General features: G+C 40.5%; 1 protein-coding gene across 6 annotated transcripts in view; it reads left to right on the top strand.

Moving 5' to 3' along the window:
- Positions 1-19,915, top strand: part of myo9ab (myosin IXAb) — a 110,112-nt gene that overhangs the window by 65,232 nt on the left and 24,965 nt on the right. For all 6 annotated transcript variants that reach the window (XM_017484984.3, XM_017484985.3, XM_017484986.3 and 3 more), the window contains exons 10-22: positions 3,263-3,379; positions 4,975-5,109; positions 9,866-9,987; positions 11,139-11,280; positions 12,502-12,697; positions 16,424-16,543; positions 17,309-17,390; positions 17,492-17,629; positions 17,708-17,747; positions 17,884-18,006; positions 18,093-18,173; positions 18,687-18,797; positions 19,567-19,689. In XM_017484984.3, the coding sequence (XP_017340473.1) occupies positions 3,263-3,379; positions 4,975-5,109; positions 9,866-9,987; positions 11,139-11,280; positions 12,502-12,697; positions 16,424-16,543; positions 17,309-17,390; positions 17,492-17,629; positions 17,708-17,747; positions 17,884-18,006; positions 18,093-18,173; positions 18,687-18,797; positions 19,567-19,689 (1,530 nt within the window). The remainder of the gene's footprint in view (positions 1-3,262; positions 3,380-4,974; positions 5,110-9,865; positions 9,988-11,138; positions 11,281-12,501; positions 12,698-16,423; positions 16,544-17,308; positions 17,391-17,491; positions 17,630-17,707; positions 17,748-17,883; positions 18,007-18,092; positions 18,174-18,686; positions 18,798-19,566; positions 19,690-19,915) is intronic.

Raw genomic sequence — 19,915 nt, 5'->3', positions numbered from 1 at the left:
TTTATTTATTTATTTATTTATTTATTTTACTGAAGCAAAAAAGTCATCCAACACCTATCACCAATGTGAAAAACTAATAGCCCCTTAAATTTAAAATCTGGTTGTGCCACCTTTAGCAGCAATAACTGCAACCAAACGCTTCCTATAACTGGAGATCCGTCTTTCACTTATTTCTAGGACTAGGATTTACTCCTATGCTTGGGATCATTGTCTTGCTGTATAATCAAGTTGCACTTGGGTTTCAATTTACGGACTGAAGACCGGACATTCTCCTTTAGGATTTTCTGGTAGAGAGTACAATTCATGTTTCCCTCAATTACTGCAAGTTGCCCAGGCACTGAAGCAGTAAAGCATCCCCACACCACCACACCTCCACCACCATGCTTGATCATAGGTATGATGTTCTTTTTGTGGAATTCGGTGTTTGCTTTACGCCAGAAGTAACAGGACCCCTGTCTTCCAAACAGCTCCATTTTCGACTCATCAATCCACAGAACATTCTCCCAAAAGGTATATAAAAAAATGTGTAAAAAATGTCAAACAATCCTAGTAAATCTTTATTTATATAAAGATGGCAAGAGAGATTTTTGAAAGGGTGTATTATTAGGGGCAAATCACAGGAGCTTCCCCTTCAAACTCTTCCCAGTTGACTGTATTTCAACAGGAACCGTGAAAAAAGTGATCCAAATTTAATAATAAAATAGTAGCATTTTATATATAAGCGCCTTTAAGGTACCCAAAGACACCGTACAGATACACCAGAGCTAAAAGCATGTAATAATAGTAATAGTAATAAAAACAACAATAATAAGGAATATAAAAACAAATAATAATACTAAAAGAAGTATGCATGCTTATATAACTATGAGATAAACAGATCAGCACTGTACGATAGATGCATTAGGTGAGCATAAAAGCAAGGTGGAAAAGATGGGGGTTTTTTCAGTTTGTTTTAAAATGGGGAAGGAAGGTTAAAGCACAGAAATGGAGAGGAAGAGCGCTCCAGTATGAAAAAGGGAGAGCAGATGAGTATGCAGGGCCAGACCATGCGGGGCCATCTGAATTTAGATCTATGGGAAAGACATCAGAAAATGTAATGGATATTGTGGTAAAAAAAAAAAAAGTGCACGTTCATTGACGGTGATAGTTGTGTATTAGTGAGATATGTAAGGAAAATCAGACGAGCGCCAGTTCTTCACTGTATTTCATGTTAATGCAGGACGTGCTCAGACTGTCAGCAAGAAACTACACAGAGCGGGATGTTATAGGGTCACAGTGCACAAACCTCTCATTACAAAGATAAATGCACATTTGGTAAAACCCTAAGCACTAGTCTACAGAGATGTGGAAAAAAGTGATCCGGTCAGATGAGTCATCCTCCATCATATTCCTCGAGTAAGCGGGTACGTGCGTGTTTGGGTTACACCAAGAGAGCGTTACTGAATGATTGACCCCTACGATGAGGTGGTCCGCTGGCTCTGATAGGCCATGGGGGAATTTTTCCTGGTGGGGGTTTGGGTCGGGTTCACACTGATCATCTTTATCCTGATGGGCATGTGAGGTCGCTGAATGGTTTCCTGAGGGAATATATATTGAACGAATGGTGCTCCATCAGTCCATGCAGAGTCCCAAGGCACACTGAATCTTTTCTGGTGGCTCATGATTGCCTCATCAAGACGTTTAATGTCAGTTTTTCCTTTAATTTGTCACCCATCTGTATATATGAACTTGTGACCCAAAAAGGTTAAATGTTACTCACAGAAGTTGTTGCTCAGGTTTAAGGGTGCGTTAGCGTTCAGAGTACAGAATTACCATATTGGCTGATTTAATACCATCTGTGGTCCACAAAGGCTGTTAGTCAGCCCTTAGTCAGGATCCTAACAGCTCTAATCCTCTAGTCCTCTCTACATCAAATAACCAACACCACATGTGTTTATAGAAGCATTAGGTATCTACATCTTGGGTGTTCTAGCCATAAAGGATTGAGGATTATTTTATTTAAGTATTTCAGTGCCACTTATGTAAGTTAAAAAAAAAGAAAAATACTGTAAAAATGATTTTCCTGTGAGTGCATGTGAAATGCTGATCTTTTGATTGAAGCGTTTTTTTAAAGCTTGATTTAAAAGTAATGATTCATAAAGGGGGGGCGTTTTATGTAATGTTGGTGGGTGGATGTGGCAGAGCTTACGGCCAGAGTTCAGCTAAAAAATAACACAGTAATCCATAATACAGGAAGGTTGGAAGGCATGATTTTAGACTCTTTTTATTTATTTATTTTATTTTTATTCTCTTATCATTACACAGACACATACTGAAATACACACACACACACACACACACACAGTACAACACATTACAAGAGAAATGACACAATATGTGAACTTTACAAACCACAATGGATAGCCTGGATAATCTCTGGATAGTCTTCTGCTCAGTCTGTTTGGTTTTCTGTACTGTTTTAATACTTATCTTCCTTTTACCTTGATCAGCCAAGTTATCGTACTTACATTTCACTCCTTTCATCTTCTTTCAAAAGGGACGGTGTGTGTTACTTGACATGTTGATGCAATATCAGTGGCTTGCTCGGCAGGCTGTGTTTTATGGATCGAGCCATGGTTCAGAAGTTGATTTGTGAGTCTGGATGCACTTAAAGCTTTTGGCAGCAAACTCGCTGCGTTTCAGGAATCTGGAACTGTAACAGCGTGCGAGAGAGAGAGCGAGAGAGAGAGAGAGAGAGAGAGAGAGAGGGGAAATCATTAATGCTTTACGAAGGCCTGCTATCAGTAAACCAACGCGCCAGTGTTTCACCTCTAATGGAATAGCAGTGACATATAGGGAGGATTTGTAAGAAGGAAATGGGTTTAAATTTGAAATGACCAGTGAAGTACAACATAGTGCCTAGTCAAGTGTGTGATGCTGGTGTTCCTGTGACTGCTGCATGGTGGGCGATATTGCAGACTATCAATGCAAAAATGTGTTTCTCTCGCATGTTCTGTCCTTCATGCATTATTCTCGCCACCGGATGAGCTGAGGTGTGAACTAGATAACAGAAACTGACGTTTCTTTGGAAAGGCGGTGATATTTTTGCAGCTTTTCACACCTTGCAGGAGTTTCCTGTTGTCATACCTAAAATAAAAATATACCAATATATATATATACCAAAATATACCAACGGTGAATCACTAAATATAATGCAGATAAGGGAGAGATCAGATGATGCACAGATGCACTCTTGATTTTGTGTGTGTGTGGTTTTCTCTAGGCTGGGACAGTGAGAGACTCCATGGCTAAATCACTCTACGGCGCTCTCTTCGACTGGATAGTCTTCCGCACCAACCATGCGCTTCTCAACAACAAAGACCTAGAGGACTCTGCCAAAGTAACACCTTTCTGTTCATATCTACTGCTTAATCCCTAATTACCTCACAACCTAATCTCTCTTCGAATAATAGCCGTGTCAAAAGTAAAATAATGACTCTCTACATAGAGGAAAGTGAATTTCCCTGCTCACTGGATTGATTTGTGCTCCGCTTCTTTCTATCCAGCTTTCTCCTAGCTTTTATTTTAAAAAGAAAAAGAGCCAAAAGTGTATTCTTTTGGCTACTGAGTTGAAGTCAGATTTTAGTGTCTGCATTGGATTAACTCGCTGCATTAATAATCATGTCAGAAGGAATAGTAAAACAACACTGCAGAATAATGACATCTAATCAAGTGAAAATATCTTGTGCGTATATAGTCAAATTGATCGAGTATTTCCCATTCTAAGATCACAATAAATCAAATATAAGATTATTTTTAAAACCTATTTCTGGACATCTGAAGTAGTCTCGTTCTGTTGGTAAAGAATCTGCCAAATTCTAAGCATTCATTTCTAGAAAGAAGCTAAATTGTGTTAAGCTTAATAGAGTAAGAAAATGTCAGGGTTTAAATTTGTAAGATATCTGGAAAATAGGTGAAATATATTCGGTTTATTGTAATCTTATAATAGGAAATACTTGATAAATATGATTATAATCAAGATATTTTTACTTGCTAAGATATCGTTTTCTTGCGCTGTACATCACCTGGGCAAAAATAAATAAATAAATAAATAAATAAATAAATAAATAAATAAGGCAAGCCGAAAATGTCAAAATATTAAGCTTTTAATGATCTTAACAACAAATCATTGGTCAGAAAATTAGCACGAATTCAAGAGATGAACTCCTGAGATGTCCTGTACCACCGTGTGATCGTTTACTTTTGCTGCAGTGAACTGTTTGGGGGGAGAAGCTAGAAACAGGGGGAAATCATGATACGCAAAGGCGAAATCATGATAATGATTATAATGCTTGATGTCACATTCAAACTAACACATGTCTGGGTGTACAAAATTAAAATAAAGTCTAATAATCATAATCATAAGAATAAGTTTACCCACAAGGCTTAAACATTTAAAGAAATCAAAGGGAAAAGCTATCCCACTGATAAAGTTGCTTTATCTATTTGATTAACTTTTGCATATCTTCCTGACCGACACTTGGTCGTTGAGACCATTTAAAGCTTTTTTCTGCCCGGGCGTGTATAAATATTGGCACCTTTCATGAAAATGAGCAAAAGGTTGTCGTGTAACATAACACACAATGATACATTTTCCACTGAAAGAAAAAGATACACTAATTACCCTTCCTTTAACCAAAATCTTTCTTTAAACACCTTATATTCTGAAAAAGTAATGCCCCCATAAGACTATTTAAAATAAATACGCAAAATACAAAAAATATATAATCATTTTATGCAAAACAATACACCCTGAACACAAAAACAGCTTATCTTCTAATAAAACTGTACAGTAACCGTTGATATTTAAGCTCACTGTGTATTATTCATGTTCTGTGTTTCTTTTGTTTCTCAATTTTAGGAAATATTTTTTATTTATGTTAACAGAACGGCAGTCCCAGTATAATGCTCACATCTGTTCTGTTCTCTCACTAGATTTTGTCTATTGGGGTGTTGGATATCTTTGGCTTTGAGGACTATGAGAACAACAGCTTTGAGCAGTTCTGCATCAACTATGCCAACGAGAAACTGCAACACTATTTCAACCAGCACATCTTCAAACTGGAGCAGGTGTGTACCTCATTCTCCTTCTCTTTCTCTCACTCCCTGGCTGAGGTCAGGGGAGACAGGGATTCGAACGAACTCACGACCTCATCGTTTGTTTGGGGGTTTTTTTTCCACTTTGTTTGGGGTTTTTTTTTTTTTCATTCTAATAGCAATACATTCGTTTAAAGCTGGGTTTACACTGTACAGTTTCCACTGTTACACACAAAAATCTCACAATTTAAATGAATTCCTGGGATTAGAGGTCTTGGATTATGTACGTGATGTGTTCGGACAGTTTAGTGGCATTGCTGCCAAAGACAGTCGACTACAAAGTTCTGGCACTGTCAGTCAGGATTTCTTTCATCTCCGAGCGTGGCCATTTTTATAACGCTCACCTAAATAGGAGAAATTACACGAAAAGCATCAGACAGCGACAAATATGGTCGTCTCAACGACAAAACGTAAAGGAACGTGCTAATGTGCGGAAAAAAATGTCTTTATTCAGTTTCTGTTTAAAGTCCCATTTTCTGTGTGAGCTCCGATCTCACTGATTGATGATGTGAGCAGAACAGAGTCATTTATTAGGCGCTGGTTTATTATTAGAGGATCTTCATCATATAGTCTGACACGTTATCATACGGTCTGTTAGAGAATCCAGGCAAGATTTAATTGGGATTATCTCACACTGTATGACAAGTAGTACAATGTTAGAAGACCACACAGTGTAAAACCGAGACTCGGCAGGGTTTTAGCGTTCATTCACTTTGATACAAGATCTTGAGGAGGTTTTGTGAAAAAAATTGTTTCTGTTCACAAGTTCAAGCTTTATTACAGCATGAGGACTTGAAATCTTTATGTAAATCCAATGCATAAAGTTGACCCTCCCTCTCTCTCTCTCTCTCTCTCTCTCACTCTCTCTCTCTCACTCTCTCTCTCTCTCTCTCACTCTCTCCCTCTCTCTCTCTCTCTCTCTCTCTCTCTCTCTCTCTCTCTCTCCCTCTCTCTCTCTCCCTCTCTCTCTCTCTCTCTCTCTCTCTCTCACTCTCTCTCTCTCTCTCTCACTCTCTCCCTCTCTCTCTCTCTCTCTCTCTCTCTCTCTCTCTCTCTCCCTCTCCCTCTCTCTCTCTCTCTCTCTCTCTCTCTCTCTCTCTCTCTCCCTCTCTCTCTCTCTCTCCTGTTCCTATTCCGTGTTTCACAGATACAAGCTTTGTTTTCTATCTGTGAGGTTTGCTATTTCCAGGACTCTCAGAATGCAGCGTTTTCCAAAGAGAGCACATCCTTACTGTAGCTTTTTATTCACAAACTGCACGGTGTCCCTAAAGTCTTCATACACAGGGGACTATGTTTGCTATCGTACCCTTGCGACAGCTTATATATATCCGGGGAGTGAATTTCAAGGTGGAGGGGCGTTCCAGTTTCAAACTGGCTACGTTTTTATTTCGGGAAATGAAAAGGGTTTCTGTCTTTTATCCACTCGAAAGCCTACGAGTTCGGCACATAAATGCGAGTTCTGCACTCGAGCGTACGGGGCTATTCTGTGTGTATGGGGATATTCTGTGTGTTGACGATCCTGATTGGCCGTAATAGCTACAGGCTGCAGCCAATGGGAACGCTTCTCTATCAGCGTGCGTGTTCACGGGACCGATCAGACCTCCTCGGGGAAGTTAGAGTCTTAACGCAGCCGAAGATCTTAATAGAAACAATTACTTTAACAGATGTGATTGTAGAAACTCTGATATGGATACAGCTGTGTGCACGCATTCTGTTATCTATATCTGTTTTGAACACCCTCATTTATTTACTACATGTTAATTACAAATAGAAACTTGGGCAGTAGTTCCATAGAGAGATGTGTAATGTTTGTAAAGTGCTTAGCTGTCATTCGTGCAGATTCTCAAGCCACTATGGGCTTCATTTTTTTTTTTTTTTATTGCACTGACACAGGCTGTCAGTCTGTTTCGTTGATAGTCAAAAAAGGCAAGAAAGAGAGAGACGCGTTTGAAGGCGAGAGAGCGAGTCAGCTGGGCTGGATGGAAAAAAAAAAAAAAACCCCGATATTAAATGACTTTGGACCACCTGGAAAAAAAGCTAGGTGTGAGAGGGCAGAGGGTCGTGATATGGAAGATAAGGATGAATGAATGTCCATGTGCCAGTCTAGATACTCAAGAAAGAATAGTGTTTGGAGGAGAGATGAAATAAATGTAATGTAACGGAGACTTTTGGGACACGCTGTATTATTTTTTCGAAGATCTCCATATCTGAGGCACAAATGATTTTCAAATCCGTTTCTTTTTTCACTAAACACGTTGTCTCTCATGGTCTGTGCAGTTCCTCTTTTAGTTCCGCATTACCTCCATTATCACCGAATCAAGTGTGTGGAGATTCTTGTCAAAAGCTTGTCATCAGACCAGACACATTTTTACTGCTGCTGTTAGGACTATAGCTTCCTGACCCTGTATACCACACGCAAACCTGGAGTCTATTAAAATCAGCGGCTGAGGTTTTAAAGGGTCCATTGTCCTATTAGCTCCAGTGTGTGTGTGTGGGTGTGTGTGTGGGTGTGTGCATAAAAGACGTGTGGTTTAACAGTCAAAGATAACTCACTCTACCAGCACTGACAAATGGCACTGTGTTTCCACTGTGTTGTGGAAACCACAGGAATAGAAAGACTTTAATACACCTTTAAGTAGAACTTTAATGGTAATAACCATGACTGTTTTGCACAGTATTAAAAACATAATCAACTGCAGAATTATTGGCACCCTTGGCAAAAAAAGGTTCCAAATAAAGTAGTTAATTAGCGTAATCTCACACTGGGACTATGAGAGAAAACTAGCCTTTAATTGAAGTCAATTTTAATTGAAGTAAAGCCCTTATCACAAAATATGCGGCACTCCTGCATGTAATACTTTGTGCAGCTTCCCTTTGCCAAACATAACAGCACTGAGTCTTCTCCATAGGCATGTTATTCTACCTTGTTCAGATGATATGAAAAATTAAATGTAACAATAAATGTACATAAAAAACATTGTTTTAAAGTACATTATACGTTCACATAAAAAAAAAAAAAGTTCACACCACACCGTATAGGCAGCGAGAGTAGTCATGAAACAGTTCTGAGGGTTGTCTGTTGACTCTGGAAGAAATTCACACGCTCTCTAGCGTGCATGCTATCTCTCTCTCTCGCTCTCTCTCTCTCTCTCTCTCTCTCTCTCTCTCTCTCTCTGTCTCACATACTGTCTCACTCTCACGCACTCCCTCGCAAACCATTCATTCATTGAACTGGACGTCATGGCTTGTTTTGCCTCATGGGGTAATGTTATCCAGTGATTGATATGTGTGTCTTTGCATGCGTTTCACAGATTTCAGTATTCTATAGCTGTTAAAGCTGCATATCTAGTGCGTGTGTAGAGGAGCTTAGCGAGGTGTTTAATTATGACAGTCGGTAGCATGTGAAACACATGGAGAGGAGTGAACATCATGCTGTTAAACACACACACACACACACACACACACACACACACACGTTCTTATCTTAAGCCAGCGTGTACCCTTTGAACAGTCGCCAAAGCAAATAGACAAACCTCCCTGCTGCAGACTGCAAGGCCTCAGTCCAGTGTTTCCTCTCCCACCGCCAATTACTCATTAATTTGACATTTTTTTCATGCTCCATTGCAGAGCATTAGCAGTAGATGGACACGCTGAGAGTGTTACGAATCAGAAACTCAACACACTGCCCTTTCACAATGCATCATCTGAGGAGTAGAGAAATACCTTTTAGCTAGCGGAGACAGCGCGTACATCCGGTTTCTTCCTCATTTAGATACAAGGCTGTATCACTGAATCCATTTAAAATGGTTGTATTACTGAAATGGTTATGGTTGTATAGCTCTGTAGTGATCTCCCACTCAGGCTCTTCCCCTGCTTAGAGTCGAGTCCGCAGAAACATATACTCATAAGTATATGAGTTGTGCTCATAACTTTACATACCCCTCGAAAAATATTTTTTTATTTAGTTTTGCCCTGAATAAGCTATTTCACATATCAGGTGTTTACATATAGTCCAACCCTGTCCAGGGTGGACTCCGCCTTGTGCCCGATGCTCCCTGGGATAGGCTCCAGGTTTCCCCATGACCCTAAAAAGGATTAAGCGGTATAGAAGATGGATGGATGGACATAAAGTCCACAAGACACCATAATAACTGAATTTACACAAACGAACCAGTTCAAAAGTTTACACACTCTCGATTCTTAATACTGTGTGTCGTCACCTGGATGATCAGCGACTGTGTTTATGTTTTGTGATAGTTGTTCATGAGTCCCTTGTTTGTCCTGAGCAGATAAACTTCCCACTGTTCTTCAGAAAAATCCTCCAAGTCCTGCACATTCTTTACTTTTCCAGCATCTTCTGCATATTTGACCCCTTTCCAACAGCGGCTATATGATTTTGAGATCCATCTTTTCATGCTGAAGACAACTGAGGGACTCGTACACGACTATTACAAAAGGAGCAAACATTCACTGATGCTCAAGAAGGCAGCACAATACTTTAAGAACCAGGGGGGTGTAAACTTTTGAACAGGATGATCGGTGTAACATCTGTTATTAACATTTTTCAGATTCTGCGGGACTTTGGGTAGCCAGATGCAAACGAAACATAAAAGAAGACTCTTTACCCTAAATTCACCTCCCTGCTCATCTGTTGCTGTGAATGTTCATCGCTATGATATCCTGAATTGTGGACAGTAACCGGTCAAGCGTGGGTTTTTTTTGTGCGCAGGAGGAGTACCGTACCGAGGGCATCAGCTGGCATATGATTGACTACATTGACAACACAAGCTGTATCAACCTGATCAGCAAGAAACCCACAGCACTGCTCCACCTACTGGATGAGGAGTGCAAGTGAGTCTCAGTTGGAGAGCTGGATTTGATGTTACTGCATCTTACAGCTGAGGCTGTGATGGTGTACAGTATTATAAAATGTCCTAAATTATATTTGTCTAATGCTGGAAGAGATCATCTAGCTTGGAAGTGTTCCTCCGTATAGCTAGCTATGATGAACTGAATAAAGTGGATTAGGGGACAATGGACAAAGTGTGATCTACAGAAAACTGGGATATTGGGTATGAATGTATGTATGTATGTCTTTCTAAAAGTTTGATGTTTACAGTAGCTGACACTAAAAGGTGCATACACTGAGATCTTTGACGCCTAGTGTTAATTTCATTATCGAAAACCTATGACTCGTCGACGACCTCCCTCCCCAACGAGTAAGACAAGATGACGACGGGCCGACACCGACGTCGTTAAACACTAACTGTGACTGTATCGGCATGCAATGTTGTCGACGGGAAAAAAAGACGAGACTAAAATGTAGTTTTAAAAAAATCCGAGCTTTACCAAAATCTCTTTATCTTCATTGACAGAAACGAGAAGATAAAATATTATACACTGGGGTTTTTTTTTTTTCCTTCTAATTTACAATACAAATATCCTGTTCATTGGATGGCATGAGCAGGAGTTTCCTTTCCTGTGCCGCACACGGCGTATCAGGACTAAGCGAGCACAGTGCCAAGTACCTTTCAAACTAACGTTTGTAAGACAGCAACGGTTGGACTTGGGAGAAAGAGAAGATCTGATATTTGGGCCCATTTTCTGTATAATGAGGCTGAGGGGGAAAAAAAAACCCCAAAACAAATATTTTGGTATATCGGAAGGGAATCAGTGTAGAAAATCTGGAAAGAATACAACAAACCGCAAGAGGCTTACGAAGGCTAACTTACCCTAAAAAACTAAACAGGATAAGGTTGACTAAATATGATCAAGACTACGAAGGGCGTTAGACACAGGACTAAGCCTTAAACTAAGTTTAGAAATTAGCTGACAAAAGGGAATGTGCACAGCCATATTGTAGCAGCATTTAGAGGCAACTGTAAAGCACAGGACATTCTGACTGCACATGCCCAGATCAGTTTTATAGCTCAGCACATAACTTAGAACAGCAGGAACAGAGACAAACCCAGATCATCTGCCTGACTTCCGACTTTCTCCAGCTTCCCCCAGGCTACGAACCAGACCCTGCTGGATAAGTTTAAGAGGCAGCACGAGGGGAACAGCTACATTGAGTTCCCTGCAGTCATGGAGCCAGCCTTCATCATTCGCCACTACGCAGGGAAGGTCAAATACAGCGTCAAGGTGTGTCCACATCGATCGTCCACATCATATCACATCCACGTTATATTACACCACATTTTTATTCGTGTATTTGTTGTTATAGGAATTGATGCACTGAGAGAGAGGGAGAGAGAGAGTGTGTGTGTGTGTGTGTGTGTGTGTGTGTGTGTGTGTGTGTGTGTGTGTGTGTGTGTGTAAGAGAATGTGGCTCTTAGGAAGGAAACAAAACACACAAAAGACATGCACTGACCTAATTTTGCTTTCTAATCTGATTGGTTAGATTTGCCTTTGGGTCTGATTTTATTTGAAGCACATGTTTAGCTGAGACTGTATTAGTCATAGAACACTTCTTTTATACCAAAAGTATTGTTTGTCTGCGCACGAACACACACACACACACACACACACACACACACACACACACACACACACACACACACTATCACCTCTCTTTCTAAACCACACAAGTCAAGGACTCTTCTGTGACTCCGTTCACTGCCTCGAACACTTCCTCCAGTTTTACGCGTGTGTGTGTTGCCTGTATACAGAGAGGACAACAGAAATGTAGATGGTGACTAGCATAGTTTCAGAGCTACAAAGAATCCCAGTCAGTGCTGTAACGTGGAGGTTCCCAGTCACATCAACAATGTGGACAGGACTGGAGCACACGACAGTCGTGTGTATGCCACGGAGGGAAATGGAGGCCTCGGATGGGTTATCGTGTCCTCTCCCACCACCGTGTAGCTTCTTCTTTTGAGTTTTTATGCTTTATTGTTTGATAAATGCTTTAAAATAATAATAATAATATTTATTTAAAATAACGTTATCCTGGAAATGTAATCCTTTTTTAAATTTTTAAAAAATTTGTTTGGATTTGTGTGTGTGTGTGTGTGCACAATCCTATGAATTTAACATCTTGACAATACTTGATAGCATCGTCTTTTAGCAGCTAGACCAATGTACAAAAACAGACAAGGCTTGTGTCATCTACGGCTTTCTCCGCCCAAGTAAATGAAGACGAAGGATATGAGCTCAGCTGGAAAAAATATCCGGTGACTTCACCATGATCTCCCTTTTAATCAAAAGTATAGTCGATGAAGATTTGCCGGTTGTGATACTGGTGAAGGCTGAGCACCGTGTTGTGTCGATGCAGCATGACGCACACGTTTAGCGTACGAGAACGAGCCGTGGCGTTTCGGAACTTCTGCTGTAACTTATCTAATCTCTTCTCTTCCTATATAGGATTTCAGGGAGAAGAACACAGACCACATGCGCCCAGACATCGTGGCTCTGCTGAAGAGCAGTAAAAGCGCCTTTATCTGTGGCCTGATGGGAATCGACCCTGTGGCCACCTTCCGCTGGGCCGTGCTTAGAGCTTACTTCAGAGCAGTGGTGGCTTTTAGAGCAGCTGGAAAACGACATGGGGAGAAGAAGAGCAGTGAGTCCACACACACACACACACACACACACACACACACACACACACACACACACATAAAATCATGTAGTTATGCACATGGTAATGAGAAAAATAAATCCTGCAGCATAATTTTGCATTACCATCCTATCCTTTCAGCTGTAACATTCAAACCTTCAAACCTAGTTCCTGATCCAGTCTGCCAAAAATAGTTTAATGCAGTTCTAACCCTGCTGTGTCAGACGTTTCTGCCAAGTTACATATTTTCCCAAATACTCTTCATAATTACACGAGCTTTAATGAAGTGCCCGTAACGCATTCTTCCTAAACGCTAAAACCGGATGTTCTAAAGCGTGTAAACGTTTAAATAAATAATAATTAGGACTAACTAGGCAAGAATATGTGGATGTCTGTATATAAAAGAAGCAATAAGGATGAAGCATGCTCGTGAGCTAGCTGGAAAAGTCTTCAGAAATGGCACAACACGCACTTATTACTTCACAATCTGCCTTCTAATCAGCAATATGGTTGATTTGTTGGTGGAGATGATGATGATGATGATGATGATGATGATGGCGGTGAAGGACCTGTCCATATAATTTGTGTGTGAAAACACACAGCTGTCATCACAACAATTGGCTTCCAGGTGGTGAGTGGATGCTGGTATGTCTGCAGCTAGCTTCTCCTCATATAAATTCCTTTTTGAAATCCCGTTCATGTTCCATGTAGCCTGTACTCTATTTTGTTGCCTTGCTACTCGCTGCCTGTGCAGTATATTTTATTATATGGCTGGCGATCCAGTGTGATTATATTAATCCGTTATTATTATTATATTGTTATACAGTCCACTTGTTGAAAATGTGCGTTCAGGTAGACGTGATGCTGTCATGACCATCCTAGAAATCTCCGACTTGCTACCTCGGCTTCCAACGCTGCAGTATTTCTGCTGGTCTGTCCTTGGCCTGGCTGAGGGATCACTGCCTCTTCTGGATTGCGTTTTTATGGATTCATTTATTGGACTTGCTTGATGTTATAATGAGGTCTATCTGAGATCATAGTTCTGCAGGTCATCCTGGTTCTCATTGGGGGATACTCATACTTGGAAAATCAACCTCAGTGCCTTAACCTTATCCTCAGGGGCTCACGTCGATATTTCTCGATACATGGTGATGAAATCGTATCTTGTTGAATCTGTGCTAGTCTGATTGCTGTAAATCATCTCTTTTGAAGAATCCATTGTACGATCTTGCTTTCATTGCCAAACGAAATCCAAGGAATCGTAAATGCATGTACTATAAAAAAAAAAAATAAGGGAGCATGATGATCTTCATGATGTCATTGTGGACACAAGACTGGTCTTTTATGACTCCACTACTAAGTTAGTTATCACGATATCTGAAGAACGAGCGCTTAATTGTTTGTAAGGCTTATACGGAGTTATCACTGTAACCAGAAGATGAACCGATTAGAGTTTGGAATTGATTCCAAATATTATCTACGTTAATCTGGATAAAATCGAAAACCTTTTGGCCTTCCATCCAGACTGAGATGGCGTTTTTGTCCAGCGAAAAAACGCTCTCCCAGTAGTAGTGTGGGCTGAGAAAACAGAGAGACTCAAAAACTATGGTGTATTTTTAGTCGTGCGATGCGGTCATGTGACCCATTCATCTCAACCAGCAAGATGGTGGGCGATGTTGTGCTGCAGTTATTGTGCCTGCTGTCCACTTCGATCGCTTCGTGAAAGATTAATATCACGTTGTACAACCTTCAGATTGTGTTTTTAAGCCTCACAGAAATGGCGCATGCCAAAGCTTCTTGCGTTTTTGTTTTTTTTTAAGCACACGCTGTATAGTGATGTAAGCTTTTTCAGACGTTTCAGCGTGGACGAGCAATTTTTAGAAAACGTTCGTCCGAAAACACCGGTGTAGATGAAGAGCGTTTTAAAAACGAAAATGCAGTGTTCAGATCTATCCAGATTAATGCGGACGTAGCCTCAGACGCGATCAAGGTCACAGCAAGGTCAAATTTCAGAAATCGTTTTTTTCTTATGTCTTCCTTCCCGTTCGAAGTATATTTTCAGCGTATTTCCGGCACAGTTTAGTAACAAGAAGGACTAGACTTGTAGCAGACGTTCTACTTGTTTATTATTTCTTTTTAATTAAACATAAAACCAACCACTTACATTTTTTTCTCCGTGTTATAAATATGTCTGTAGTACTGTTATTTAACTGCACTGTAATACTAAACCCTTTATACTTCTCTAAACTGACTTTAGACTGGTTTAAGTTCCATTTCACTCTCTTCCATCTCACTCTGGTAGAGTGGGTTGTCCACTAATCGTAGGGTTGGCGGTTCGATTCCCGGCCCACATGACTCCACATGTCCTTGGGCGAGACACTGAACCCCGAGTTGCTCCCGATGGCAAGTTAGCGCCTTGCATGGCAGCTCTGCTACCATTGGTGTGTGAGTGTGTGTGTGTGAATGGGTGAATGAGACACAGTGTAAAGCGCTTTGGATAAAAGCGCTATATAAGTGCGCCATTATTTCACACGTCTGATTGGGAATCGCAGACGAATCACATGATCAAAGCGTCTTCTTTCCGTCTGTAATGTGGTTAAAATGAGCAGTATTGTGTAATATTGCGAAAAATTCGTTCATGCCTTTGTCACTTTCAGACAATATTACCGTTAGTCATATGTTAAGAGTAAGTTCCAAAAGTCCAAGAACTGTATCCGATGTATACTTACACACCTACCCACAACAACTCATAACTCATATTCCATTTGACCTTTTGACTTTTTTCAGTTTTTCACACCTTCCCACTCACTTCACACATCAAGACTTTCTGTTCTCCATCAACCCCGTAGCAGATTAAAAGCCATGGGTGACGCATCCTTTAGTTGCAGCTCTCCCTGACCGAAGAGCTTTGCAGTTTTGCACTCGGGTCTCCTTTATTGAACAATGGACTAGTTCAACAAACAGATTTCATATGAAAACCATAATGAAGTTTCCTTTGCTTTTACACTATCTGTTGTTACCCAGATGAGGACGGGTCCCCTTCTGAGTCTGGCTCTCAAGGTTTCTTCCTCTTAGCAGCTTAGAGGAGTTTTTCCTCACCACCGTCACCACCGGCTCGCTCAACAGGGATAAATTCGCACACTTAAATCCTGTATCCTGTGTTTTATATGTTTCTGTAAAGCTGCTTTGAGACAATGTCCGCTATAAAAAGCGCTATACAGATCAAATTGAATTGAATTGAAGAGTTTGGGGGAAAAAAACAAAAAAAACATGAACTAGCCTCTATAGTTTTAAGAAAGTTACCCCCACCTATTTAGAAATGCTTTTAACACCAGTACTCAGTACTTTTCTCTGGTTCTCTGGTTGCTGCTACTACCACCATCTCTAACATGTCATGTGCTATTGCTTTGACATACCGTGTGTTTTTGTGCTATAACTATCTTTAATGCTGTTAGTCTTACACTGCTCATACTGTTATACTGTAATATAATATTTGATATTTTTTATGCTTTGATGTTCTCACTGCTTTAAAATGTAGTACTTTGAATCTAGAAAATATTCATAAGGAGCATACTTGTTCAGAGAAAATGCACAGCTACGCAATGTGCTATGTCACGTTGTTATTTAATCCCACTCTAAACTGTCGTTGCTAATGTCTAACTGCGCGCACGTCGAGATAAAGATACTAATGTTTCTCTCCATTGCTCTGTTCCTTCCCTCTGTCGCTAGGCTCTGACACTGCAGTGCAGTGCCCAGTCATTAAGAAGGTGGACAGCTTCAGTTTCCTGCATCACCCTGTGCACCAGAGAAGCCTCGAGATCCTTCAGAGATGCAAAGATGATAAATACAGTAAGGTTATATTGCTCACAGACCTCTTTTAACTGTTCACTTGTTCACATAGGTTGATAAAGGGAAATAAAAATGGGAGTGTATTACTTTGAGCACTAACATACGGTAAAACTGGACTAGAAGGGCAGAGGTCATGACTAGGACCAATTAAACTGACACTGTGAGAACAATATTTTATTCTATTTTGTTTATTCTTTGGTCAGCTAACTAGGCACCCAACCTATACGTTCCTGTGAATCAGTTACATGGTTGATTGTCTTAATATCTGTTAATATTTTGACCGAGTGGCATTAATTATTCGATATTGAACATTACAAACGGCATCTAATTTGAACTGGAACTGTCTGAACAGATGAGAGTTACCGATCTGCAGTATCTGAAATTCAGCTCCACCTAGGCCAGCGGGTAAACAGCGTTAGAAGGGACCGAAACGTATCCGTTGCTGGATCTAGGCAGGAATTTCTCAGAGGAAATGACTTGATATGTCATATGGTAATGGACACAATGCAGTTCAGCCCCTGAAATGCTAAGGTCATACACTGTCTGGAACGGTTTCCTTTAGACAGTCGACCTCACCAGTGTGTTCAGATTTCAAGTTCAGTTTCATTTTATTACTTCAGTATGTTGTTTACAATGGTTAGTGGTCATAAGCAAGAAGAACTTGTATTACATTGGTATATGTAATACAAGCAGATTTTTTTTTTTCTGTTATAATGACCATTATAGAAGTATTAACATGCTTAATATCTGGATCTCTTGAAACAGATTCCTGCATCACATGGAAGAATTCACGCAGCCCTCTGTCACACCTACAAGGCACCAACACTATCAATGAGAAAACAACAAGGTAGTTTCTGCTTCATTACGTAGGCTCTACATATTACAGAACACAAAAAGAAATCAGTAACCTTCTCACCGGCTTGCTCTCTTTTCCTCCCTGGGCCTCAGAGACGGGTTCTCTGGGTGTAATGGTCGTAGCTCGAGGTCTGGTCGTCTGGCCTCCGCTGCCTCCTCTCATGAAGAAGATGGAATTTTCGTTAACGCCATGAGCAGCAAGTTACTGGAGAGAGCCCAGGGCATTTTGATGTAAGTCCCAGCGAGATCTTACAGAACAATAAGAAATCGTTCGAGTGCTTTTAATGATTCATGCGTTCTCCTGTACAGGCGCAACAAGAACTACAAAGCCAAGCTTTCCCTTCCCAAGGTACAGCCTCAGTGCAAGCAATCATTCTTAATACTGTTAAGCATTTCACACACTCGGTCAGTACAAGGCTATATTGCTTTGCTATCTTCTCGAAAATTAAACATATAACGTTAATTCGGCCTTATTTTGTGTCCAGCATCTGTTAGATGTTAAATCCCTGAAGTACTTGAGCAGCTTGACACTTCATGATCGCATCACCAAATCACTCCTCCACCTGCACAAAAAGAAGAAACCGCCCAGCATCAGTGCACAGTTTCAGGTATAAAGCTAGGAAGAGGCGGAAGCGCATTTCGAATGAGACGGTTAACGAGCAGTTACTTGCATTTACTGTTTCCTGTTGTGCAGGCTTCGCTGAACAAACTGATGGAGACCCTGGGCCAGTCGGAGCCCTACTTTGTAAAATGTATCCGTTCGAATGCAGAAAAGGTACTGCTAGCCTCTGCTTTGAGAGTTTTATTAGGTACCTGAAGGGAAAACCATGTATGCCTACAGTGGGGGAAATAAGTATTGGAACGTGTCACCATTTTTTTCCCCAGTAAATATATTTCCAGTGAGGCTATTCATATAAAATTTTCACCAGACATCTGGAAACACGTTACTAACCCAGCTGATATTAATTTGCACAGATACGGGGTATAATTACGGTATAATTCAGCTGGTTTTCACCTTGCCTTACCTTGCTTTTTTCTTAGTGTGTTCGATGCTTTTTTTTCCGTGTCACTCCACTTTATTACACATAACCTTATTTCCAGACTTTAATGGTTTGAATTCTTTATATTTCCGGATTTCTCGAGTTAATAACGAAGTCTGGTGAAAATTTCATGTGAATAGCCCCATAGGAAATATATTTACTGAAAAAAATGTTGAAGCGCCCAAATACGTATTTCCCCCACTGTAGGTTTCTTTTTGTTTCACGTGCTCCCTGTTTTTGTCTCTCAGCTTCCTCTACGCTTTAACGATGCATTAGTACTGAGACAACTGCGCTACACTGGAATGCTGGAGACAGTGAGGATACGCCAGTCTGGATACAGCATCAAATACACATTTCAGGTATTTCCTCACACGTTTCCTCACATAGTGGAAGGAAAATAGTAGTTGCAATTTTTCGGCAGACTAGAAGGGGGCATTGACTGACTGACTGACTGATTCCCCCTGCTGAAATGTACATGTGCAGGAATAACTAAAGATAATACCCTAGGTGGTATATACCTAATATGTTGATGAGCAATCCATTAATGCAGAGTTTTTGGGGGTTTTTTGTTTTTCATTTTGCTGACAAATTCCACTGCTTATTCACACGAGCAGTCCAATGACTGTAAAGACTGCAGCAAAAAAGGAGACACAAAAATTCCAGATGCAATCTGGCTTTTTCTTTGTAATAAATCGGTTCAGTAAGCCATAACGTCTTGGTGAGCTGTCCTTAAGAAGTTGAAGGTCGTTAAATGCAACGTCTATGCATTGAGCTGCAGTTTCAAGAAGTATTTATCGGTTATAATAACCAGCTGTCACTTTTCTACGATTTTACGTTACATTTCCTCCGTGCCATCTGTCTGCACCTTGAACAGCAGTCACTATGTTGACATGCCTGAATCAATAATCAGTTTATCGGCGAGTGCACGTCTGTATATCGCTAGGAGTTCCTGCATACGCAGAGACAGGAACGTGTGTAAATATATGCAAGTGCTCACGCACATGAATACCTTCCATGCATATGCACGGTTTACATACAAACCTATGCATACCTACAGTTGATCAATGAGACCCCTGGTTCTCCCAAAGGCTCAGCTGAGTTTGTTGTTTCTCTGTGTGTTTTTTCTAGGACTTTGTTCATCATTTCCATGTGCTGCTGCCTAGTGGCCTGAGTGCTGGTCAGGCTGGCATTCAGGACTTCCTGCAGGGAGTTCACCTCGATCTAGACGGCTACCAAGTGGGCAAAACCATGGTATCACCTCTGTTACTTTTTTCCAATCAGTATATTCTCTCAAATGTCAGGCTGAATCTTATATGATTTCCTATTCACTAAGTATGTTTACTACAAACAGTATAGCAGCGCAATATTCTAGGCCCCTGCGGTAAACTTGTGATTCTGAACGTGCCTGTTGGAAACGGTTAGTTCTGCAGTTTTACGACGCATACTTTTTTATTCAAATTGAAAATCAAGGACTTTT

This window comes from Ictalurus punctatus, chromosome 14, assembly GCF_001660625.3.
Source record: "Ictalurus punctatus breed USDA103 chromosome 14, Coco_2.0, whole genome shotgun sequence".
NCBI lineage: Eukaryota > Metazoa > Chordata > Actinopteri > Siluriformes > Ictaluridae > Ictalurus > Ictalurus punctatus.
The sequence above is the reverse complement of the archived record's forward strand: the minus strand, read 5'-3'. Positions and strand labels throughout refer to the sequence as shown.